Here is a 27,586-nt window from a genome sequence, read left to right on the forward strand (position 1 = left end):
TGAATGAAGAATGACTTCCTCTCTGGTGTGTGAAGGCCACAGTCGTTGCCCCGATATGATGGGAGGTCTTGTAGACCTTTACCAGGTGGCAGCACTAAAGTTCCACTCATGCTATTAAAACCAGAGACAGATCAGACAGCAGAACGTTTGGATCAAATGTCAGACTGATTCACCGCCAGCTTTGTCATTTCATTTCCTATTTTAGTCTCCCTTCTCCTCTGGCATAGAAATACACTCAGGGGTTACTGAAATTACACATCCGTGTGCTGCTATATTAGGAAACGTACGTCTTTATTGCACATTTTTATACAGTACAGTGCATCAGAAAACCACCATGGAGCACATGATTAGAATAAAACCTGTGAAAAGCTAAATCAGGTGATCAAAATCACATTCGGTTGTGATATACAGTTACGCTTAAATAGACAACATAAACAAAACTATCCTAAGTCTATGTGGTCACATTGCCAAGGCAGCAGGAATAAAAGGCTCCTAAACACATTTTTCCCCCTGACCAAGAGGACCTTCACTAATCCACCTCTTTAAAGAGTTTAGTACAAGCAGTTAAGTCATGCAATCTCATTCCAGCGAGCTTGAGAAGTCAGGGCAAAAAGACGAGCTCGACTTCAACCAGAAACAACCGGACACCATGTGACCAATTCAAGCTCCACACATGCAGAGTGTTTTAGGTCTGGGCTAAGTTCAGACTAAATGTGGTTAATGACACAGTTCAGCACATGTGGTTGTACGAGGTATTTCGCCATAAGCCAGCCTGAGACGAGAAGGTTTGCTCTCACCAAAAACTGACTATTAGCTGGGAGACGAGGGAAAAACAGATTTAGCTGCTTGACAAAAAATCCTTTCTTAGGTCTAAGTTAAGAATATTTGTCACAGGGTGTCAGTATAGCTTACTGCTATATCTGCAATTTTATTTGAGCTGTTGGTCTATTGCTAACTTTTTTGAGAAGTCTCACTTACAATAAACATTTCCACATTGCTAGAGCAAAACCATACACATGTACAAGTAACGCATGGTAGACAAACCTATTATTAACAGAACACAGATAATCTCATTTTACTTTGTTCTTTACCTCATTATTTTTTAAAACGACAAGCATTGAGACCAATGCAAATATGTCATGACATGCTACACAGAGAGCAATTAAAACTAGGAGTGGACGAACCATGTTTACAGCTGATCATATCAATCGTATCAATAGAACACGTTAAGCAGGACTGTAAACTTTCATAACACATACAATGACATTACGTTACTATTGGTAAAAAATAAAAGCTTTCATTCCCTAAAGAAAGACAATACCTCACCTTTAAAACAACACAAGAATAAATAAATCGGATCAAAAATACACAAATCAAACTTAAAAGCAATCAAAAAAAATTCCCTAAGAGCTTTTGCAAAAACTGAAAAAATACACTGCAGTCAAAACCATAGACCGTATATAAAAAGTGACATCGTCTTACTATTTGAAGCCCAGCCAAGTAGGGTGGAAGTTGCAGTTTGCCACAAGGGGTCGACACTGCTGAATGCAGTTAGAACGTAGGTCTAAGGGGGGGAAACTAGCTTCTACATTTCACTTGATTTATAACAAGGGTACACATTTTCCTGAGGTGTTAATGACCTCACTCACAATGGAACATAATGTCAGGTTTGTGTATTATGTTTACAATCTTGAGGCTTAAAGATTTTGCAACTGATAGAGACCAAGTCTCATTTATTTACAGTCTATGGGAAAAGCACAGAAATAAGCATAGAGGAATAATAATAATAATAGTAAAAAAAAGGTCAGTAAATGATTGGATCAATCTTTGGCTTTAAGAGATGAAAACAGGAATCAAATGTTTATTTTCTCTTAATTTATTTTAAATATGAACTGTGTGTACTATTCTGTATGTTTGAACACAATGGTGACTCATTGTTAAATGTGTCATCAGTTTGTATCTTATAACACTGGAATATATATTTTAAACTTATATTATCTATAAATAGCCTAAAAATAATCCTGAACTGATCTCATAATATAGTCCAGTGTTTTTCAACCTTTAAAAGCGAGCAACATGTACTTGTTACCCACTGACAGCATGTCTTCATTCACAAACAATGACAACAATATTTATGACACCATTAAAAATCCTTGATCTGTGAAAAATCAGGCGAGGCAGAAGTCAATGTGCCGCAGGAGTTCCCTGTGACGGCTGGCAGGATAGGAGACCTGACAACCGGGGCACTCGAGGAAACTTTCATCAAGGTTGGTGGCTTTGGGTGGGGACATAGGGTCATCGAGACTAAGACGCTGAAACTTGGTGTGGGTGCAGGGCTCTGGGGTATCGGCAGTTAACTGCCTCTGAAACTGAAAACAGGATATTCATTTATCAGGACGAGCTCAAGACCTTTGCTTTTTCCATATGGATGTCACGTCTAGTATCACTTACGTAAGAATTCAGTTTTACAGTCTGATCCCGAGTCCTGCGAAACTCCTTAAGCAACTTGTTAAGCTGGTGTTGCGTGCTTTGACGATCCAGCTTTTCGTTCTCAAAGTCCTTGGCTAACAGTCGGATCTTAGAGGGGAGAGAAGCGTATGGTATGAGGAGATGGACGAGAACTCATTGCAAACTCATTGAATTTCCCACCAAAAAAAAACTTATCTATACTTTAAGTAAAATATAACTTGAAAGGCACTTTTCCATTATACATTTCTATCACTACTCAGCTCTGCTCTACTGTGTTTGATATGAGGCATGTGGTTTTTCATTCCTCCAGTACCTCTCCTCTGTGTGGATGGGGTCGTCATAGCAAAGCTGAACAGACAGCTACAGTCACTGAATGCTAAATAAACCAGACTCCTCTGTTAAAGCGGACCTAGAACAGAAGTTCCAATTAACGCTGTTTTTTAGTGTGCATCTGCGTCCTTACCTTGTTTAAGAAGCCCTGAAGGTTCTAAAGAAACATTTCAGCCACTGCTGAGAACGCTGTGTTTTATTGTAATCTCGGACTCAGCGAGATCGCTGAAAAAAACAGGTCCGGTTACGTAAACAACGGTTCTCCTGAACAGCAGATCCTCCTGCTCCGGGCACTAGTCCGGGCACATCCGGTTGCGTACATTGAACCGCAGAAGAAGAATAACGTCCGTTGTGGAGGTGTTTCACGAGTGACAGTGTCTTCTGACTCTGGGTCTGACTCCAGGTCAAAGTCATAAAAGGGACTGCGGCGGGGAGTCGTGAAGAAGCTATTTTTAAACACTGTTAAAACAATGTTTTGATAATGAGGAGCAGTGCATCCACCGTTCCAGAGGGGGGAGCTGCGCTTCTGAGAGCTGGTGTGCTGAATAGTACTGGCCAATCACAAGACTCTGTCTTCTGGGGGTGAGAGTTCACTCTGAAATATCGCGACTCAGGAACAGCTTCAGAAAAGAGGATTTCAATCGGCTCGTTTATAGCAACTAGGAGGTTTTTGACCATAAAAAGAAGTTAATGTATGTAAGTAGACCTCCATAACTAACATATGTGCAACAGGACCACTCTATGTGACCTTTAAATATTGAGATTTTAGACATTTCCTTGCTAAATGTTGGAGATTAACGCACGTTTTCAGAGTTTTTAAGTCTTATTAACTGATCTACAGTTCGGCATTGTTCGGTTTGTTTCTTCTGTCGGACGCCATGCTCATGACTCTTCCAGTGACCAACCGGCGGCCGGCAGTCTGTTGACGTCACATTTTAGTATCGGCTCAACTCCTTGGAACCTTGCCAGAGCAGATACCAAAAAAAGCACCAGGTACTATCTTTTACTGGAAAAGCCAAAAACCTTGTTGAGTCAAGCCAGAACTGTATAATGAAAAAGCACCATACATTGTATTTCCTATTCACCTGCAGCAGAAGTTCATCAGATCTCTTCTTCTCCAGTTCGATGTCCATAACCTTCACTTCTTCAGATGACGCCCTTCTCTCCGCACACACTTTATGTCTGCATGCGATATTTGTGTGATCAAAAAATCAATTGATAAAACAAATAATCAAACAAACTTCCCCGCCTGTGGCTGCTTCCTCTCTATAACATTGGACAAAGTGCTGTGGGAAACTGATAAAGTTTCACTTTAATTTACTGCCAGAATATACAGCTATTTAACATAGATTCTAACCAAAGGATTTCACAGACAGCAGCTGAAATGACCGTTAATGTCAGCACATCCCTAAGGGTTCTTCAGCTGTTGAAAACTGGGTTTGTTATTCTAAAATCGAACAGTAAAATATGTTAGTATAACTGTGTTTTTTTTTTTAAAACATGAGCCATGGGCCAACCAAGGTTTTAAGAAAGTAAAACAGACATTTTGAAGCAAAATGTCTTAATATTCCAATTTCTCGATCAACAAGGAATATAAAATGTCCTTGCACTTGTCAGATAAACCATCAGACCGAGTTGTTCTGAGAGACTTTCGTCTCTATGCAGACGTTGCTTCTCCACCTACCTGCTGCTCTGTTGCTTGGCCTGCAGTTGCATCTTGGCCTCCTCCAACTCTTTCTTCCTCTCTCCGTACTTCCTCGCACAGGATGACAGCTCACTGCATTTATCCTCGTACCTCCTCTGCAGCGACAGCATCTCCTCCTGGACTCTGGCGACCTGCTCGTTTCGAGACTGCAGCTCACTCTGAGCTTTCAGTGTCTGCAGAATCAAAGTCAAAAATGGTGAAAAAAATGGTGAATGGTTTATGTTTATTCACTTTGACTCAGCTAACACGGATCAATAACAAAGATGTCAAAATCTGGTGAGTAAAACCAGGCAGGTTCACTTTGACTCAGCACTAAATCAGACCAATCTTCTATTCTTGAAACTTCATAGTTCAACAGGAAGATGGCAGGTTTCATAAGAATGTGAGCAGTACAGGCCTCAACTACAATAAGAATAATTAGTGAGGGCAGCCTGTATTAGACAGAAACAACCACAATGTGGATTTCAATGACATTTACCTGTTCTCTCTGCATGTGGAGCTCCTGTTTAACTCTGGCAACTTGAGCTTTTTGGCTCTCAAGGTGTTTCTGCAGCCCTGATATTTGGTCAAGCTGACATTTCAGTTGGGCTTCCTTTTCTGCACCTGCTGAGGTTGACATAAAACGTGATTAGTCGGCAAATTAAGAAGCTAATTTGAAGCGACATTATCCAACTTTTTATTCTATCTTAAAATAACAGTTGGTGGGGAAAAAAAAGCTAGCTTACTAGCTTGTAATGTGGGAAAAAGGAGTTGTTTTTTTTTCCATTACCACTCTGCACATGAACTTTTGTCTCTGCATTATATACTGCAAGTTTGGTGAGTGGATAGGGACACTGTGACAAGACTTTAACTTAATGATAGTGACTCCAACTGCCAGAATCCGGCTCAGCAAGTTCACAAGTAAAGCTGAAAAAGAGCCGATTGGACGGTGCGGAGGAACAGTAATATGTTTCATACAAGGACTATTGTACGTGCCTGAACATTTCTCATCCATCAGCTTATTAGCGTTTACTGCAGTTGCAAAAAAAAATCAACTCATGTTTGTATCAACTGTATAACTGTACAATTTCACATATAGTCGCACAAAAACAACCACAACAACAGTGTTATATTGTAAGGGCTACAGTGGGTGTATGAGCAGTATATGGCTGATCTACACGTCTGCTGCCAAATCATATGGTTTGTCTTTGAAAACTGCAATTGATCATTTATGTTTTAATATGCACACACAGTCAACTAAATGCCAGGTCACTAGATGACACTAGATTTGTTTTCCTGTGATATTTTTGAACAAACTAGTAGAAATTGTAATATTTCTACTAATTTGATGCAGAAGTACAGTAGCAGTTGACAACTTAACTCAAAAGGTAAAGGGAGTTATATTTATGAGGGTCATCTGCAATTCACCATTTTATGAAGAAATGTTTCCGTTTCATCGGAAGCTCGTTCATTTAGAGGGTCACACTGTACTTTCCTGTTTTGAGGAGCTATTCATTTTGGCCCAGCATGTTATGTTTTGGCAGCACTAGCACAATGAACACTGAACATGTTAAGCTTAATAATACTTTATTTTCTACTTGACCTGATTTATGCAGCCAAATGTAGCAATTCACTTTAAAAAACATGGTATGACCCACTGTGCCATTCAATTGAGGAAAATAGAGTAATTGATATGCAATGTTCATTGACTTTGTCTCAAGAATTCACTTTTGGTCTAAGGAGGAGAAAGCAAAATCACAATTATAGCTACTTTTGATACGAATGCTTGTAAAATTCAAATCAGAATAAATAGGCGAGAGGTCTTATGAACAGAGTGTGCCTCATATGAAGTTTGATAAGATAAGATAAGATAAGATAAGATAGTCCTTTATTCGTCCCGCTGCTCTGATCTGACAACATGGATGTCTTGAAGAAAAATATTTAGCGATTAAGATTCACTGCTCATACGTCCAGTGTTGCCCATGGTTTAGTTTAGATGAGCCAGTGTAGCTCCTTAAGGTTCCCACCATCTGAATTGGCCTCAGGTTTGGGTTCCTGCTTCTTGGGCTGGGCCAGCTGCTGCTCCAGCTCCCGCGTATGACCGACGAGGGATTGGACATAGGCCTCTCTCTGCTGGTCGTACGTCAACCACTGCTGGTTCTTCTCAAGAGCCTAGTGGCGACAGACAAGCAACACCCACATTCATACTGTCCTAGATATTTTGTATACAGCAGTACACTGCAAGGATATTTGCGTTCGTATACAGAAGCCTGTATGAAAAGCAACATTAGCTCTTGGTTTTACCGACTGTGTTCTATTCAGAAAAAGAAATAAAAGTGTCCGTTAATGATACTTGACATAAATGTGTCCAACATGTTTTAGAAATACTGACTGGATAATGAACATCAGAGAATTACTCAAGTTTCAAATATGTGAGTGATGGGTGAGACGTTTCAACAACAAAGGGTGTTGGTAAAAAAAAAAGAAAAAAAAAAGAAAGCGTATCCACCCACACGCACACAGTAAATCATTACTGAACTCACATCTTTCAGTTGCTCTTGTACCAAAGCCAGCTCTGGAGGGGGCATCTGTGCACTCTGCTGAGAAGTAAAACAACAAAAATGTTTAAAAAGTGTCATATATTCAGACATCCAAAATCAACTTCATATTTCATTAATCGATACAGTGAAATATCCCAATATTATGCGAGATGATACGTTATTGCTTTTGAGAAAAAGGTATACATTTTTTGGCAGATTATTTTTTTAACCAATGTAACAAATAGTTTTCAGTCCACTAGATGGTGCCAGTGCAATACATGTTTTTGCAAATACTCAGCCTATCGCAATATCGTGATATCGTATCGTGGTGCCTCGAAGATTTACATAGTTTTAAGTCATTACAGACTAGGGATGGGAATTTCACACTTTTTTAAAGTCGATTGTCGAGTACCACGTGTCAAATTTTTTGTCGACTTTTTTTTACAGCAGCAGTAACAGCAGCAAAGCGGGGGTGTAAACTATTCTACACTGTACTACTTCATTTTAGGCTCCAAAACATGGCTGTAATGTCCATTATTGACCATCAGAACAGCGGTAATAAAAATGAGGGGTGTCCACCAGAGTGAAGTACAGTGATCCTGACTGGGTGAGAAGCCATCTTCATTTGTGTAGAGCTTGTGTTATGTCCCCCACCCCCGTCCTAAACTTGCGCGCGCACACGCACACGCACACACACACACACGCACACACACACACACACACACACACACACACACACACACACACACACACACACACACACACACACACACACACACACACACACACACACACACACACACACACACACACACACACACACACACACGCACACACACACGCGCACACACACGCACACACACGCACAGCCACGCACAGCCACTCGAGAGAACGAGCCAGTGACGCGCGCATCATCATGTGAGAGCGCAGGGAGCCTGGACAGCAGGATCGCCTTTTCGTGCACAGCTTCTTTAACCTCCGTGGTTGTGAACTTTACGTTTTTGTGACACGTCACTTTTTTTACTCTTAATTTTTTTGTCGAGGTGCGCACGTGTCGATTGTCGATCGATTTGTCGACAAAAAAGTCCCATCCCTATTACAGACAGCAAACATTCTTCATAATAAATGATATTTAATTAAGTGTGAGAGTGCTGCATCACCCTGGGGTGAATTCTTCAACATCTTTCCTAAGATGGGAGTAAGCCGTCTCATAATTCTCACACTGACCCCAGAGGTCAACACACCTGATCCCTTCTCAATGCCTAAGCCCAAGCAAACCCTTCATAGCACCGTCACAACAGCAGGAATCAAAAACAATCATATCTGTGCTAAGGTTCAGTGAGCTCCTACACGGCACCAGACAAGCATCATGAGCTTGTCAACCTTTTCTAGATAAGATTTCACATGCGTGCCATCAGCTAAGCCCTCAAATAGCTTGTATGAATCCAGGAAGAAGGTGACACAGGATGAGTCGGGGGGTCTGTGGGTCAGATTATTTAGTGTATTACAAAAGAAGCTAAGCTAGTGCCCTGGAAAGCAGAGGACAAGGTCACCGCAAAGACATAAAGATGAGAAAATCAACTTGCAATCAAAGCTAAAATACACCCATATAAACCTGACGCCGATGTCTACAAACACATCGGCGTACATAGATGGTAGGAACCATCTATGTATGGTTCCTACTCGGCACTTTGACACCGAGTACCAAAGAACAGACTCAAAATGTTATGAAAGCAATTTGTGCACATTTAGAGTCATTATTCCCATTATTGTGGGTACAACATAAACTTCCATTCCATCTTCCTCAACCTTCCAAAGATAATTAATTATTAGTATAATATAATAATGACTGCATCAGCAACTGGATAAAGGGCTGACTATTTTTTGACAATTGATCAATTGCTTTGACTTTCTGGATTTAATTTAATAAAAACAAGTGATTCGATTTCAGCATCTTCATTTTCTATATATTCTTGTTTCTATGACAACAAGCTAAATATCCTTGGTTTAAGGGCAAAACAAGACATAAGAGGATACAGTCATTTTTAGTTTTTGGCAAACAGTCCTCAACATTTTACATAATTTTCTGCACTTAATGGAGTAGAAAAAATGAATCAAGAAAATACTTGTCGCAATCGGATATTATTAATATTTTTTTCTCTTTTTAAAAGCAGGAGAATGATTTTTCCAGTTTTATCATGTCCTACTCAAACAGCATTTGGCTCCAAATGATTTCTTTTCATCCACAAAAAGCACCTAAAAATGATGACTGAGTCTTCAGAAAATCCTACATGCCTCAAGTCCTAAGCTGAGTTGTTGCTCTGTCAGCCTCCCCAGGAGTCGAGGAGAAAGACTCTTTCAGAGCATAGCGATGCTCTGAGCATCAAAGCGCTGACCATGAATCTGTGCTTCCTTTTGTGAAACAATTAAAAGCTGCTTTAGTGAGAAAACGGAGTGGTAACGAGGAAAAATCCAAAGGCTCCAGCAAATATGTATTTTAAATTAATATGTAGAATGCTATATACAAAGTGTCATTTATGACCAAGTTGTCTTTATCAATAAGTGGACAGGGAGAGATGTGTTATTTTATTGTGAGTGATGACTGAAAAGCATCAACACTGAAAAAATATGTAATTACCTTTTCCCATGATACATTCTGGCCTTTTAATTTTAATTATAACAAATTACTACAAAAGCCAGTCAATGGCTGCTGTTGAAGAAAAAGGTCCTACAATGCCACCTAGTGGACATAGGAACAAGTGAACCTGCACAGTGGTGCACTTGCTGCTGATTAGATGCCACAAATGTCACACCAATTTTGATACAGTTACACCATTTCCTCTTTCTATGAAGTACATTCCGAGAGTCAGGCATTAATATTGCTAGAACTAATCAGTGGAAAAACATTTGATTCATCAAAAACATCAGACTTTAAAGATTTCTGCTACAGAACAGGGGGATATTCGATTGGGTAACAGAGGACAGAAAGCTGTGGTAGGATTTCAGGCAATTCTGCTCATCAGTGATAAAAAAAAAAGGTTAATGTCTTCCTCAAGATGTAATAGAATATCATCAAGGTCTTTTCTCAGTTTCCTCACATTTTCTGACCAACCACGAGCAATAAAATTATTTATAATCACCCTTGAGCTTGTCATTAATATCGGAAGATATTAGTGAGTGAAGCACTTTAATTATCAATGGCAGAATACAACTTGCATTTCTTTTTAAACGAGTGTCAGCAAATTTTGTGAGAAAGCCAACTACATGATCAGAAGAGTACAGATAGTGATGTGATTAGTCATTTGAAGGTTGATTCAGACTGGTTCAGTTAAGGATTAAAGTATTTATCAGTCAATCTATACAGGCATAGTAACTATACATTTGTCGACTTACTGTCACTTGTATTTCCAGAGACTGGCAGCGGGCAGAAACGGTGGCAATCTCATTTTTCAGGCTCTCCTTCTCCTGCGAAATACTTTGTATCAGCGTGTCTTTCAACTCTGTCTCCTTCTTCTGCTGCTCCAGCTGAGCCTGCAGTGATGTTACCACCTGGAAAACAGAATCAATTAATCAATACATGAAATAATGTGACATCCTCACAAACACCGACAACAACTATGTCACCATGATTAAGTTTAGGCCTGGTCCAGAAAAGAAATCTGTGTGCCATGGGAGAAGAAGGATGGATGGATGTTTGCAATCATGCTCCAACACGTGTGGTGGGTAATAAAATGCATGATTTCTGTTGTTTCATAACCAGGAAGTTATGAGTTTGCCCTCATTTGCTCACTCTGATATGAAGTAAATCGAAGACAATATACAATTTTTATCGTGCACTGCAATAAAAAGTACTCAAACGAATTATGAGGATGGGGAAAATGTTGTTAATATTTCACCCGAGAGACTTGAAAAGGAAATAGAACACTTGTGATTTATCTTAAAGTCTTTCCAGAACCTCATGATATATTATGATCTTATTTAAAACGCTTGTGTTTCACTTTAAAAAGGTAAATATATATCCAGCCTGAATCAGAAAATATGTCTGCCAAAATAGAAAAAAAAGATTTCAGAAAGATAATCAACAGCCTTAAACAACCGGAACCCAGGACAGAGAAAGATATTTGGTTTATAAATATTTTCAGAACAGCGTATACACCATGTGTTGTCATTGAGTTTTTGCTGGCTGTCAAAACGTCACTGAGTCACACTTCTGTCACTGAGGGATAGAAGATATTTCCCACCCAACTGTTTTTGTGACAGCTTAGTGGAATTTTAGGAGGTTTTGCCTTTCTGACAGTTGTCTACTGCTGGCAAAACACACTGCACATGCCAGTATCACAATGCCAAGAGTGGAACAACCCTCCACGGTTGTAGCTCAACTATGACGTTCAGGGCTAAGTGTGCTTGCCTCCACTACACTAGGGGGCGATAATCCCCCCTTTGAGCTTGACAGTACTGCATAATATGGAGGAATCCTGAAGTTAATTTCAATACCCTTTTAAGACTTTTTCAAGACCATCTAAAAACATTTTAAGACCTTATCGCCACTTCAAGCTGAAATCAGAAACACATTTAAGTTACAAAACAGTTTGCAATAAACTTCGCTATCGCAAGACCGAAACGTCAAGTATCCGAGCGCGGCTCAGAGCCGATCTTGCAGGGCGAGCATGCCTGCAAATCGTTGTTTTTAACAAACGGGGAGGAAAATAAATACATTCATGCATACTCATTGCTACAGAGGCCAGCTAGGGTCAAGTGTGGAAAAAATAAAAAAATGTTTGTAAACTATTCCCTCAGTTTTCTAAACTGTTCCCTGTGTCAGATGTCAAATAGGTTTGCGAGCTTACTGCAGCGTGTGGAAGCTTCCAGTTTTCAAAATAAAAGTGGGTATCAATTAAAGGTCTCATATTATAACCTATTTCTGCAAGTTAAACTAGTTCACTGGTGTCCTAATGAATTTGTCTGTGACATGCTTTGGTCAAAATAAGAATGAAGAGCCACAGCAGTTCAATCACCCTGCCAAAACAGCCTTGTTCGGAACGCTGCGTTTCTTAAATGATATCAGCCACAGAGGCTACTGGGAGCCAACAGCAGTTAGCATTTGGAAAAGTGATCATTTGCAGGCTCCAGCAGGCACATTGCTGTCATATATAAAATGTATCCACTGGACAGATAAATCCTCTGAGGGTGAAAGTTTGTGTAGGACTGAGCCAAGGATAGAATTTTTCGCAGACTTCCGGTTTACTGTTGCCCTCGCCAGCACCCTCACGTGCTTTACGGACAAAGCGAAGCTCCGCGAGACAACAATTCCAGGAATTCAGCGCATTGTGACGTCCCAGTGAGCGCGGAAGTCAACATCGCATGTTTTATCTGCTATACTTAGACTGAGGAGGACCACAAAAACATGAGCCATCTTTTTTTTCCTCCAAACTTTGCTGACTGACAGGACCTCCAGAATCCCAAATATAAGGATTTAAATGATTAAAAAGTTGATTTTGCATAATATGGACCTTTAAATGTGTAAAAAGTTACAAATATGAGCGTTAAGATTTGTTTTGTATTTTCAAAATAACTAAATAAAAACCTGTGTCTCATTAACCAAGTATGATCCTGCACTGATTTTGGGCCAGCATCTGAAATAACCTGGAAGCTATTGAGCTAAATTGCTAAAAAAATATATACAAAATATGAGAAGTACTAAATGGAATTAAAAGAGGTGTGTCTTGACTAGGCAGTCTAGTACTATGTTTCTGCACTGATTTCAAGTTTTTAGGTTACATCACCTGGAAGCTCATATTTACTGTATTTTGTGTATTAAAAATAGTACCTTTCATATTTTGTATATGTTTTAAATGTAAATATTAACATTTTACCTCAAGAGCTTCCAGGTTATTTCAGCTGCTGGGCCAAAATCACTGCAGGGTTACACTTGCTTAATGAGACACACCTCTTTATTAAGTTATTTTAAAAATATAAAACAAATCTTAACACTCATATTTATAAAATAAACTTTTATACATTTAATGCCCACTTTTATTTTGAAAACTGGAACGTATTTGACATCTGGCGTTTGAAATCTGAGAGTTTACATTTGTAATCAGTTTACAAATTATTTTAGTCATACTTTCAGTATCTGTTTTCTCAGTATTGTCAGTCTCTCAATCGCAGTAGACGCACAGTAAAGCTAGCTCTTCTAGTATCCGAAAACACTCCCACAAAGATGAAGATAAATGCTAAGACCAACACCAAAGTTTTCCAAACTGTACTCAAAATAGGACATCACTGACTGCAGCTTCAAATATGTCTGTATGTCGTTTTTGTAAGAGCATCCTACGAATCGTTAAAGGAATTTCAGTAATTACTGACCGTAGAGATGTATCGTATAATCATATTTTGGCAGAGATGAGTCATTTGTACATACCTCTCCTCCTCGAGCTGACAGCAGCTGTCTCAAAGATTCTATTTCCTGCTCTTTAACCAGCAACTGCTGATTGTTCTTCCCCCACAACGTCTCAAGCGTAACAATCCTCTGAAAAATGGGAAAACATGGGAAGATGCCAAGTAAACATTAAAATACTAATTTACAAAGTAAAATGACATGACACGTTTAGACAGTTCCTTTACCTCTAGCAGCTTGGTATTATCAGAGTCGGGTGGTTTGGTGACTTTGGGGACGAGTCTTTTGTGCAGCTCATCAATTTTTCTCTTCAGGTAAGCGTTCTCCTTCCTGACTCTCTCCATCTCTGCCTCGGCCTTGGGGGCAGAGCTGCTGGACTTGAAACCCAGTCTACCGATGATGGTCTCTTTGTTACCTTTAGATGTCATGGCTGCTTTGTCACAGGTACTGAGCCTGGGAGCTGGAGGAGTCTGGGGACACAAGAAATGTGGCAGTCTGTTTACAGGGAGCACATAGGTAACATGAGGTGCATGCGTATTTTTGAAGTGTAAGTAACATATAGTCAGCACTGACTTTGTCCCTCGCACAGTTTGACAGCATCTTCCAAGTGGAAGTTTGTAAACCAAGTTTTAGAGAGAAAATTAGTAGACCAGCAACTCTATTGTCCGTAGAAACTTAAAAAAAAAAAAAAGAAGCACATTCTCTCTATGGACTTTGGTATGGGAGAGTGAGCACTTAACAACATTCAGTTTCCAGTTGGAAAATGGTGTCAGTAAGGTGAGGTGGTCAACATATTCTTAAGCTAGAGTCTGTTTAATTAAGTAAGCCTTTTGTAAAATGGTTGAAATCCGTTTTTTCTCAGGCTGGTCCTTGGTACAGGGGACACGGTCTGTGGCAACTATGAATCCGTGTCTGATTTAAAAAACAAAACAAAAAGAAACATAGGAGTATCTTTTAAATGTAAGATACAATTTTGAAAAGAGACATTCAGGTAGACTGAACTCATGAAAAAAAAGTGGTACCGACAATTTGAATTTAAATGATTGATTTTAGTTGTAATGTATAAACAGTATAAACATAAGCTTTATGAAGACTACGGCTGAAACAATTACTTGATTAATCGATTACTGAATCAATAGTAACTTATTATTTGATAATCAATTATTGGTTTTCTGATTTTTAAACTTCTTAAATGTGAATATGTTCTGGTGTCTGCTCCTTTCAACAAAAAAATATTCAAAACTGAATCATTTTTTGTTTGTGGACAGAACAATACATTTGAGATCATCATCATTTCCAGGTTTGATAAACACTGATCAACATTTTCTGCCATGTTATGGACCAAACAATTACTCGATTAATCAAGAAAATAATTGACAATGGAAATAATCGTTAGTTGCAGCTCTAGTGAAATAAGCGAAGGGTAAAGATGAGCTTTCACTTTCAAGAGGGATGCAGAAATAAAATTAATCCACAAGAATGAAGTAATGCAACAACATGGATGCCTGCTGCCAAGTTACATATTTATTTAGCGCGTAATGGTACGGCCCAAAAACAATTACATGACTATATTTTTAAATTAAATCAATATTTATATAAACATGACACATTTTATACAGTAAAGTAAACCCCCGATTGATGAGGAAAGCAGGAACGTGTAATATTTGATGTTTTGTGTTGGCAGGAAGTAAAACAAATACTTAAAAATAAGCCCAAAATATATGCTGAATGTTATTATTATTATTGTTATATTTTAAAATGTGCCTGCACGCTTTACAATAAGTGTAAATACATTCAGCCATTTCACGAACACACATTCATTACACACTATCTCATTTTTTACGTTTACGTAAGGAGATAATTCAGTGACAAAATGTGACAGCTCACGAATGCAACACCCTGAGTTTCCCCTTCACCCGTGTTCACTTTCTGAGGTAACACAGACTAACTTGACGTTATCTCAATTAAATTACACATTAGACTATGAAAACAAAGTACAGCCGTGGTACGTAAACGGAGAAGCGTAGTTTATTACTCACATAAGCAGAGAATTGAAGCTTTCCTGTTGAGATAGTGTGCAACAACAACAGGACGGTTTAACAAGCCAAGCGCTTTCGCTTCCTGAAATTTGAATTGCAGCGCGTTTACGTCACGTCCGTGACGAACGGCGCAGGGGTGCGCACGTTTACTCTGTGCATGCCGTCCCAGACCTCGTCATGTCAGGCGGTGCAATGTATCAACTGTAGCGATTCATATCGATATTAGCGGCGCAGATGTGACATATCGACCCGTGATACAATGTCATTTGTTTCTCCATAGATTTTACATTTTCAAGCGCCTTTTTTTCTGGTTCTCAACGTCTAATCGATATCTGACAACCGGGCTGCGCCCTGTGTTAAATGAAGCGAACACGGGGAAAGGGGCGCATCACTCACTGAAACCGGAATAAAACTGGTTTGTCTTGTGTGTATGGCATGGACGTATTATAAGAACATTTTAAGTACCACTAGTGGTATAAATTCTCATAATACATCCATGGTGTATGGGTTTGAGCGACTTGTTTTAGTTTGTACCCTAAACACACGCCATATTCAAATATTTTTCTAATAAAACTCACCTTTGAATTGAAAGAAAAAAAATCCTACTGTAATATAATATAAGTATAGTGACTTCCACGAAGTAAGAGGCACTGTTTATTCAGGAAAGTTAAGCCAGCATTCACATGATGACTCTAGCCTATTCTAGCATATGTCTGTCATCCTAGCTATGATAATCATCAAAGGCACAAAGGTCAACAGTGGCATCACAGGTCTATGATAAAAGGCAACAAAATACAGCACATTAGATCAATAGGTACTACTGCAGTATGCATTGAAGCAGGAAAGACCTCATTTTAAAAAGCTGAAATACATAACGTTGCACCTCAGGTATTATATTACAAGTAAAGTATTACAGTTACTAAATAACAAATCACGAAAGTTGTATTTTTAAACTATGGCCAAAGATTTTGTGACAGGTACAAATTGTGAAGGTCTAACAATGAGCAGCAGAGAGACTATGTTAGCTATGTACAGCTTTGTTAGTCATGGATTTTCCTCAAGCTAAGGCGAAGACAATAGGGATGCAGGGTACTGCAATGACTACATATCGATCCAATCCATCCATTGTGTACTGCTTTATCCTCCACATGAGGGTCACAGGTGCCAATCCCGGCTGACACAGGATGAAAGTTGGACCCTGGACAGGGCCAACACCGAGACAAACAACCATTGACTCTCACATCCTCACCTACGGCCACTTTAGAGTGTACCGTTAGGAAACCGGAGGTCCCGGAGAAAACACACATGCACAGGGGGAGAACGTGCTGATCCAATCCAATCTAAACCAATGTACTTATAAAGCCCATTTACAGCAGCATAGTTGACCAAAGTGCTCTACAGGAATAAAGCAGAAACATTAAAAACAACACAAAAAGAGCACCAAGTGAGAGGCAAAAACACAGCACAACGTAGACAATGACTGGGTGAATGGATGGCTGAATGTTTACAGTGGTGTTGTGAAAATATGTACTCCGGAACTATAGGGGGAGCTCTGTAGAGAAAAAAGGCGAGAAAGCAACCAGACTTACCATCAAGCAGCAGACCACTACATTTGGAAAACAAATCACAACCTTTTCCTTGCCCTCACAAGATTCTTTCTCTGACGAGATGCCCCAAACCTAAGTAATGGAATCACATTATTTTTTTATTATTGTTATTTTTATCAATTTCCTCAAAACATCACAAGCACTTAAAACAGTATTAACTTGACACGCGTGTCTGCAGACATGTAAATAAGTAATGCCATTTTTTTGTTTTAGTCCAGCCTCTTTTCACACCATTCCTTTCATCACTTTGGCCCTTGCATGTTTGCCTTCTATTGCCTGATTTTTCACTGACTAATCACAAAAACACTCACTGGGCAATATCGACTAAATTGCAACCAGGATCAAATAATTTTTTTTTTTTTTTTATATATTTTTTGGGCCTTTTTGCCTTTTAATGATAGTATAGTATAGAGAGACAGGAAATGGGAGGCAGAGAGATGGGGAATGACACGCAGGAAAGACCGCTTGGTGCAGGATTCGAACCAGGGTCGCCTGCAGCGAGGACTACAGCCTCAGTATATGGGGCAGGTGCTCTACCAACTGAGCCACCACTGCCCCCGGATCAAATAATTTTTCATGCTGTGTAGCTTTTCTAGTGTTTTTTTTCCCCCAGCCTGTGAAATTAATATACATTGCTTCTGCCAGAGCCAGTAAAATTATATGTTTTTTCTCCCTCTCAACAATGACTCTGTGACATTAGTTCTCTTTGTGAGCTCATTGGTCTTGTTTTAAATCCTTGGTCAAATGATTAAGTTATCGCTCTTGTGCTCACCCCTTGACAAAATCAGCCAGTCGCTTTGCATGTTATGACCCGCTGCACATGCCAGTGAGCCACGATGAAAGAGAAAGCTGGAAACATTCAACAGACAATCAATTAAATACCTAATACATTTTTTCTGGACCTTGATGTTTTAGGGAGACATGACTATTTTCTAAACCCTGAAAGGTTGATTTAATATCCCAGGATGTTTTTGTATTGCCATACAATAAACTATGGCTATCCCATCATGTTCAATAGAAATGCTCTTCCCAAGTATAATTAATGAATAAACTAACTAAATCCTACCAAGCCCAACTGTGGTGGATTCGAGGCTTGATTTCCCTACGCTGTTTCATGGTGGGCAAGTTTAAACCGAGATAATGCTAATGAAGTGCTCTACTTTTACAGCACAGAAAAAACCTCAAGCCCACACTGTTTTGAAAGCTTATTAAAGTTTGGACAGCTGGAGAGTGAATGAAAGTAAATTGTGTTTTGTCTCTCTCTCTCTCTCTCTGTGTGTGTGTGTGTGTGTGTGTGTGTGTGTGTGTGTGTGTGTGTGTTTGTTTGTGTGTGTGTGTGTGTGTGTGTGTGTGTGTGTGTGTGTGTGTGTGTGTGCAGAGTACACCCTGCTGTATTTGACTCAGCTCAAAGTCTGAGTCACCAAGAGGTAAGTGTGCAGATCTGATTATAATATTAATAATAATAATAATGCATTATATTTAAGGCGCCTTTCAAGACACTCAAGGTCGCCGTACAACAACAACAAAAAAAAAATAAAATAAAATAAAAATAACAAAAGGTAAGAGCAACGGGTTAGAGAGTTAGAGGGAGTAGGCCTGTTAAAAAATGTGGGTTTTCAGATGGGATTTATGAATTTAAGACACCAGTGTTCAACATACAGTACACTATCCTTCAAGGAACAATTGATAAAAAAAACACCAACAACCCATTGTATTAAATGGTGAATTCTGGTGAGTAATTGTTTCGTAAAATTTATTTTTATTTTCCGATCTTTTGTCAATAGGCGGCCGGTGCGCACACGCGATCGATTGCTATCGTTTACCCTTCAATAAGCCGTGGTGTGTGGTAACTGTCAGCTGAATATGTCCGTGGTTGTGGTATTTGTATGAGTATCATCTTATAACTGACTGACAACCTAATAACTTGACTGACAAACGGATCGTAATAAATAATCGTGACGTAAATGTGTTCTTCTTCTTCTTTTTTGGAGTTGACAGACTGGACGCAGCTTTCGCGTTATTCTGCCCCCCACAGTCTGAAGATGTATCTGCATTTAAGATTTAAGGGGTGTCCCATTTCTAAGTGACAAAATAACCCTCACCACTTGGCTTTGAGGGCCAGTTAAGATTAAGGGTTGAGCTTGAGGGTTAAGATTGAGGGTTAAGATAGGAATTGGAATTGGCCCAAAATCTAAGACATGGTCATGCTAAATTTGAAAGCTTTTTTCCAACCAGTTGCCAGAAATACATGATGTCATTGTAGATTTTGTATCAAACCACAGATACATGTGCACTTATTTTACTACATGCAACTGTGCAGTGCTGGCCCCAACCTTTACAGTCTGTAACCCTAGACTGAATTTAATTTACCCCTCCCACCACCACAGCTACAGTAACTTAAACATTTTTTCAGGCCCACACTGCAGTATTGATAATCCATCTGGCACTATGCTACAGCACAAATTGCATTTAATGAGGGACGTGGCAAAAAGCTTGGATACAAAGCATGTATTTTTAACTCTCGGTATATGAATTCACAAGCTGCCAACAAGAAAAACGAAGCTGTTCAGTGCTCAAAATAAGTTCTTTATTTAAACACCCACAGTACTCACTTGTATGGCTCACTCTTCTGCCTGGGTAGGAAGTTGGGGGTATGTCTCTGTCCACAGCTTCCAGCAGGAGACACAGCAGCTGGCACGCTATCGGCCCCGCGCTGGCCCCCACATCTGTGCTGTCGTGGTCAATGTACTGGAAGTCCTGCAGCGCCTGAAAGCACACGTGTCGTCAGACAAAATGTTTGTTGTTGAACGTGAGCTTTTCAAACAATGTACAGTTCAGGTTGTGGTTTTTAATGATATAGCAGATAAACCATTATAATCAAATCACCTGGAATGTAATGATCAGTGTTGGGCAGTAATGCATTCCGCACTAATATATTACTTTAAAATCATTACTTTAAATGGTTTTTAGCGCTTTGTCTCAGGTTAGGTTTGCCATTGATTCACTCTCACTATTTATGTGCAACGCATTTTTCTATCACACACCTTTCATACTCATTTACAAGCTGCCGATTGTGTCAAAGCTGTGGTGCCATAGATTTAAATCATAAACACTTATTAAATTAAATAAAAATATTAAAAACCAGTCTACTAACCTGTGCCCATGTGATTCTAAGGTGTTGAAAGGAGCCTCAAGCTCCTACTCTGAATATGTGGAAGACTATCTCGATGGAAACTGTAGCATGTGACAAGATGTGGGAAGATTGAACTGGTGGACTTAAGCTGTATAGGTGAGCAAAGGGACGGATTCCATGACCAGTGTCTATGACTAAATGTCTCCCTCTCTAGAATAAGGACTTGCCGATGTCTACGGGAATACCTGCCTGTTATCTGATATGTTTTATTTTTGTTAATCTCCAATAAAAAGTACATTGGTTTGAGTCATTTTTAACATTAACTATGATGTCATTAAAAGAAGTCAAAGACTACAATTAATTATATTTTGTAGCTTTCATTTAGGATCAAGTCTTTCATTAAAGTATTATGGTTCCTCTGATTTTTTTTTGGAGCAGTCAAATTCACTGTTTAAACTTTTTGCAACCACTTCTTTGTGTTCCAAGTCTTACTTTAACCCAGGGTCTCAGGGCGCCTATAGTTCAATTGCTTTGGTCTGCACCAGTCAGAAAAATGTTACAATGTAGCATTTTTCTGACTGGTTTGCTTTCACATATCCATAGTTCTAAACGAACCAAAACAGACTGCAAAGACCATCGGCACCGGAACCAGACTCCATGCAAAACCAGCTCCAAAGGTGTATTTTTGTTCAGGGTTACCCTTACCCTAACCCTGAACAGGAAGTGAAATGAAACCGTATCAAAGTAGGGCAGATAAAGTGGTCCGAGACCACCCCTTCAGGAAGGTCTCGGACCGGTTGATTTGGTGCGCACCAAAGTACAGAGAATACAGTACAGAATTTTAAGATAAGAGTGTTTATATCATGGGTGTCAAACTCTGGCCCGCGGGCCAAATTTGGCCCGCCGTGTAATTTCATTTGGCCCTTGAGGCTTAGAGCTGGCCCGCCGGTATTATTATACACTTATCTATGTGAGCAACTTTTCTCCTCAAAGAAGATGACAAAAACGTCTCACAGGATACGTCTGACTGATGAAAACCTTCGTTCGATAATGAAGGTTGCCTCAGCTCAAAGCCTGAACCCCGACATTTATGAACTAGCATTCAAGAAAAGATGCCAGGTATCTGTCTTGGGTACATCAGATTAGATCAGTGTGTCGCAAACTGAGCAGTAAAAAGGCCTGAATGGTTGATTTATTCATTGTTATTTTATTTTCAAATTTATTAGCTTGTGGAAAAAGTTAATGTTGATATTTACCTTAGAAGGCTGCAAATAGAAAAGAGGCATTAAATGTTTTATTAAAATTTTATTTAATATGCCATTGATGTTTTTTCGTTTGTTTTTTGAAAATTGATTTTGCACTTTTAAGTTATATACGCGTTGCTTGTTCCATATTCAGTGTTAAAGCAAATCAGTGCAGCAAACTGAGCAATAATTAACATTTTATTCATGCACTTTCGCTACTTCAAGGCTTGAATGTTTGATTCATTCATTATTGTTATTTTATTTTCAAATTTATTAATAGCCTGTGGAAAAAGTTTATTTTGATATTTACCTCAGAAGGCTGCAAATAGAAAAGAGGCATTCCATTTTTATCCATCCATTATCTACCGCTTATCCTGTATTTAGGGTGCATTCAATTTTTATTTAAATTTTATTTGATATGCCATTGATATTTTTTAATTATTATTATTATTATTTGAAACTCGATTTTGCATGTCACTATAAAGTTATATAAGCCTTGCTTGTTCAATATTCAATGCAAAACTTGTTTGGGTCCCTATTAAAAGGTTAATTTGTTCAACCTTGGCCCGCGGCTTTGTTCAGTTTTAAATTTTGGCCCACTCTGTATTTGAGTTTGACACCCCTGGTTTATATGGAACAATATTTAGTTCACAATATCTAATATAATACTATTAAAAAACATAGATATAGCTCCTTATAAGGAAGTCATTTCTGCCTGTGGCCATTAACCAGACTCTTTATAAATAAACAAACAAACAAACAAACAAACAATACAAGCTATAATTACCCATTCTCATCTTAACTTTTTTTCATTTGTTTACATTTACATTCACTGTATATTGTATATATTTCCAGATTGTCTACTTTATTATTGTATTATTTTATTGTTTATTTTATTTCATTTAGCTTATTGCCTATTTTACTGTTTTATTTTATTTTATTTATATCTGTATATCTAGCTCTTGTTTCCTCTTGCTGTATTTCTTCCTACTTTACACGGAGCATCTGGAACAAAAACAATTCCTAATCTGTTTGCAGTCTCCTCGCTTTACTACTGCAACGTCTATTTCTCTCTCGACATTAACATGAATCACTTACTGTAACAGTCTGTAAGGAATAGGGCGACGCGATCTGCACGCCACAAACACTAAATTACGCAAACAGAGCCATGTGGAGATAATAGGCCTAATCATCATCGTGTCAATCCATTTGACATTTTGTTTTATGTGTAATGGACATTTATTGACAGAAGTTACACACCACAGTTTTAATTGAAAACATTTGAGTATTGTGACCTGCTGAACATTTCCAACCACGCCTGTCACTTGCTTTGACACTTTTTCCCCCCAGTTTTCTGTGATTTGCTGGCATAATTACTAACCATGCCATTATTTACTCAATTACTTAGCACTAATGAACCTGTGTCTCAGAATACCATACCACTTTAGACTTAAAAGCATGTCTGATATTGACGAGGCAACAATGTTTTTATTTAGATCAATAACAGCATGAATCGTACATTTTTAACAGCCTTTAAACTCGCGGCTCATTCACACATGAACGTATGCCTTTGCCTTATCTGGAAGCTGTGTGGCAACTTCATTTGTCATATAATTAAAAAATGCATTCATGTGGTGAGCACTGATGGCTGCAGGTTTGAGGGTCAGCTGACACACAGCAGTTGCATATGTGAGACACAATCAAACATGAAGAAAAATGAATTTGTGTATCTGTCAGTATACGTAACGGTGTGTGCAGTTCAACTCCTGTGTAGCTGAACACACTTCAAATACATGCTGAAGATAAGGAGGAGGACTTTGAAGCAAAGGCTGGAATTATGACAGCACAGTATTTCATTAACGAAAGTAAACCCCCGCGAATATTAGCAGCAGTTGTGGTAGACGCATGGGCCAACAAAACACAAGAACTTCATTTCTGGTCAGCATCACATTTTTCAAAAGATTTTTTTTATAATGTTCCACACACTCATGGAACAATGGCAAAGGTCATTTACCCAAACCATTATGTTTTCCCTGAAGGTATAGTTTAGGCTTTTTGAAGCGTGGTTGTATGAGGTAGTGACACAGTTGGTGCCGCCTACTCTTAAGAACCCGCCTGAGGCTCACTCTCAGTGAAAACATTAGCAGTGGAGACATAAGGAAAACAGACTTTAAAAACAAAAAACCAACAAATAATCTACGCCTGCTTAAGTCGACGATAACTCTTCTGGACCAAAGTCCACAGAGAAGTTATAGGAGCTGCAGGATGGATGATACGGACGATACGTTTGTTTCACTTTAGGCAAATCCAAGTGAAGGATTTCAAACACAAACAAAAGTACACATCGTAAGTAAAATTTTCTCTGTGGGCTTTGGCATGGGAGAATACGCTGTCTACAAAGTGAAAGAAAAGTGAGACTCTTTACTGATGCAAATTGGCGTTAAATACCTTGAAATATGACAAAGTTACAAAGATCAAATATTAAGGAAACACATTTTTGCCTGAGATTAAACTTATGTTTCATCATCCCCTTGGTATTTCAATAAATACTGTTTTTTTTCTGTCTGACGAAACCCATTTTCCATTGTAAGTGCCTTAAAAAAAATGTATCTTTTTTTCTCTCTTTGCAAAATGGTGTTGGATAATTTCACCTGGTATGAATGGTGAATCTATTTTAAGGAACTCTCTGAGGTATAAAGTTTCTCAGCTTTTAAAATGATGAGAGATTATTGTAAGAGGGAGATTAAGCAGCCGACATCGTTACTGATAAAACAAAATGAAAAACACCGACTTCAGGAAAAGTCATGCTGTTTGATGAGTCTTTTTCATTTAGCAATAACCCAAAAAACATGAAACATTGCTATTTTCAAAACATCTGCTTAGAATCATTTCTGTAATTTTAAGTGTAATTGTTTGACAGTGTGAGTAAATAAAAAAGTATTCCTATTATAATGAGAAAAAATGTCCTTTAATCCATGATCAATGGTGCTTGATGGTTGAATGATGAGATAACTTCATACACATGTTTTGTTGTCTCTAACAGTTAGATGAATCCACTGACAATCAAGACGTGGCTCAACTTTGTTTGTATGTGCGTCTTCACGATGGAGACTGTTTCAAGGAGGAAATGCTGGGTTTAATCCAACTCGAAGGACGTACCACGGATGAAATAATCTTCAAATAAATTGGACTTGCAGAGGGTAACACACAATGGAACCCGTTACCGCCATCATCAACGTCATCAGATCAACATCCAGTCTACAACACAGACTCTTCTGTCAACTACTCGCTGACATGTCAGCTGACCACACTGACCTTCTTGTACACAACAGCATAAAATGGTCAGGCTAACTCACTGCAAAGGGTCTGTGATTTAAGATATGAGATTATCACCTTCCTTTGTGAGTGCAAGAACAAAAAAGCTGGTTCATTTTTGTCACACATGCTTGATGTTCCATTTGTTGCTGACATGTGCTTTCTATGTGATATTTTCCATCATTTAAATGTCCTTCATCTGGGGCTTCAGGGCAGGGACAGAACAGTGCTTGATGTGGTTGAAAAGATCACAGCCTTTCAGAGAAAATGAGATATTTTCCCATCTGCGGCATTTTCCCACTCTCAGTGACTATATCAAGTCAACACGAGGTGCCAAAGTGACAAAGATAATGACAGATTTTCTAGGTAATTTGAAGCATAACTTTGCACAGAGATGTGAGGGCTTTGGCATACCAAAAGAGTTGCTGCATGTTGTGAGGGACCCATTTAGCAGCACATACTCTGCGTCCCCCAACGCCGGAGAGTTTATCAGGTGTGTGTGCTGTGTTAGTGCAGACAAATTGCCAATGATCAGAGAGTAAGCTTTGTGTGTCCTAACAATTTGTGGCTCCACATACACTTGTGAATCCAGCTTCTCCCACATGAATGACATCAACACATCCAACCGTGCCTCACTGTCCGATGCCCATCTGCAGAGCTGTTTATGCATCATATCAGCCTAACTTTTCTGCCTTAGCTCAGTCAAGGGATTGTCATTTCTCGCACTAGTGCAGCTGTAATTGTAGACAGCCTATGTATGTACCAGAATATTTTGCACTATGAGCCAACTGTAGCGGTACCTGTGTCCTGTTATAGTTATATTTTTTGCACTATAAAATAAAATATAAAATGTTATAAAATAACTTATAACATTTTGTATCTATTTGTTTGCGTTTACTGTACATGCAACACGAAATAGTAGTAAAGGGGTTGACCGGCCCACTGGCTGGACAGCCTTCCGAAAAAGCTGGCCCTCCGGTAATTTTAGTCGAATAGCCCTGCTCGAACTGAAGTATGTACTCAATATCTCAAGCTTTCTGAATGTTATTTTAAGCTTTCTCTCCCGGAATCAACTTTTTCCATTATCGTCTCAGTCCTGAAGTAAAGCTTTAACAAGATTTCACGCCTGATTGGCCATGACAGGTGAGCGCCAAACAGTTCAAATCTAATCCAATCACAGGAGTTATATGGGTGCTCTCTAATTGCACTGTGCATTGTTAATACAAAGTGTACACAATCCTGTCTAACTGAGGCACATGGAGAGTGAGTCAAGAAGCTTTAAAAGACTCACGTTTGGGTTTAAAGCCTAATTATAATCTTTGTGCGCCACATTTTCTGCTCATGGGAAAAAAAAGGAATCCTGTCACATTTTGAGAGAAAAGCGCAGCATTTAAAAGGCGATGAAAGCGAGTAAGTAGTCGTTACTGAGCAGCGCGGCACTTTCTCATTCTCCTGCAGAACACGTTGTCCAATTGTCTCAGAGTTTAAAAATGTGTCACATAGTATTAAAAAAACGAAAGGAAGGTAAGGAATCTTTCATTATTAACACTAGGCAAGGTCTTCTTTGATGTCTTTCTCCTCAGAATTACTTTTTTTTTTAAATTTCCTGCAGCATTTTACATCCTTACATGTAAATTCTGTGAGTGTGATTAAAGCCGAGGTGTCAAACTGGCGGCCCGTGGGCCACATGAGGCACCCCAATCAATTACACACGGCCCACCATTTATTATCTTTTTCTAATGAAAAAATGGCCCGAAAACTCCTCTTCCTTGTAAACACAGCATGTGTGACAGAGGCAGGACATTCGGTTGAAACTATTGCATTATTAAATGTATTACACTCACTATTAAATTACATATTTATGAGCTTGTTTTTGCGTCTCGTCGTCCACATTATTATTTACTTGATTTTCAACTAAGTCTTTGATAATAATAGATTTACTTTGCATCATGAATATGTTTTTATGGTGAAGTATTCATCATTCCATTTCAACAAAACATGTTTTCTTTGAAATTCTACTACTTTGAAGTATCAGGAATTTCTCATGATGAAACATTGTGTTATAGTTTTAAAGTGATATTGCCCACCAGCTACTACTACCCAACTTTGAGTTATAGACCAGCCCCCTCTTGATCAGACAAGACACGCATTGAGTTAGACGCCCCTGGATTAAAGGTACAGTGTATAAAAATGCATGTTGCAGCTGAATATCCCCCATAGCCTTGAACATTGTCTATAGGCTACAGAGCTGACCCAGCTCCTGCTATAAATGGAAAGAGTGTGTTCTGTGGTAATTAATAATGATTCATACAATATGAACTGTAAGAATAATTTATCTTTGATTTCTGTCAAATGTAAAATAATGCAAAAGACCTTTAAATTGTGAGCTGGGAGATGTTCAGCTGCAACAGCCAGCTCCACCAATAGATGTTGCTGACATTTAAAAAAAAAAAAAAAATCATCTTTTAATTAAATTTCATGTGTCGTGTTAGAAACCTCATTCCAGCCTTGGTGGAAAGAAGAAACTGACATATGAATGAAGCATTAAAAATGCGTAATAAATAAATACATACATAAATAACATATAGTCTGTTATGATTCTTCTTTTTAAACTCAGAAATAGATCCCCCATGGCATGTCATTATGATTCCATACATCAGGAAACACAGTTTTAAATTTGAATAAAAATGTCCTCATGTAAGAAACAATTTGCTTTTTAAGTTGTTTCCACTGCCCCCAAGTGGCCAGAAAACATATAATCCCATATTTAATATTGTTAATTATTTGTCTGAAACGTTTAATTATAAACTGATTGCACCTTATCATGT

At 38.7% G+C, this 27,586-nt stretch overlaps 1 protein-coding gene across 1 annotated transcript; it reads right to left on the reverse strand.

The window, feature by feature from the left end:
- Window positions 1-2,168: 2,168 nt before the first annotated feature.
- On the reverse strand, window positions 2,169-13,848 carry cep55l (centrosomal protein 55 like; the record flags this gene model as incomplete). Its single annotated transcript, XM_083903511.1, has 10 exons — window positions 2,169-2,363; window positions 2,452-2,577; window positions 3,885-3,981; window positions 4,484-4,677; window positions 4,983-5,110; window positions 6,511-6,655; window positions 7,027-7,083; window positions 10,417-10,572; window positions 13,445-13,552; window positions 13,648-13,848. The coding sequence occupies 10 exons, from the start codon at window positions 13,846-13,848 to the stop codon at window positions 2,169-2,171; spliced, it is 1,407 nt and encodes a 468-aa protein (XP_083759637.1).
- Window positions 13,849-27,586: the final 13,738 nt, after the last annotated feature.

Source organism: Microchirus variegatus (genome assembly GCF_963457635.1).
Source record: "Microchirus variegatus genome assembly, chromosome: 17".
Classification (NCBI taxonomy): domain Eukaryota; kingdom Metazoa; phylum Chordata; class Actinopteri; order Pleuronectiformes; family Soleidae; genus Microchirus; species Microchirus variegatus.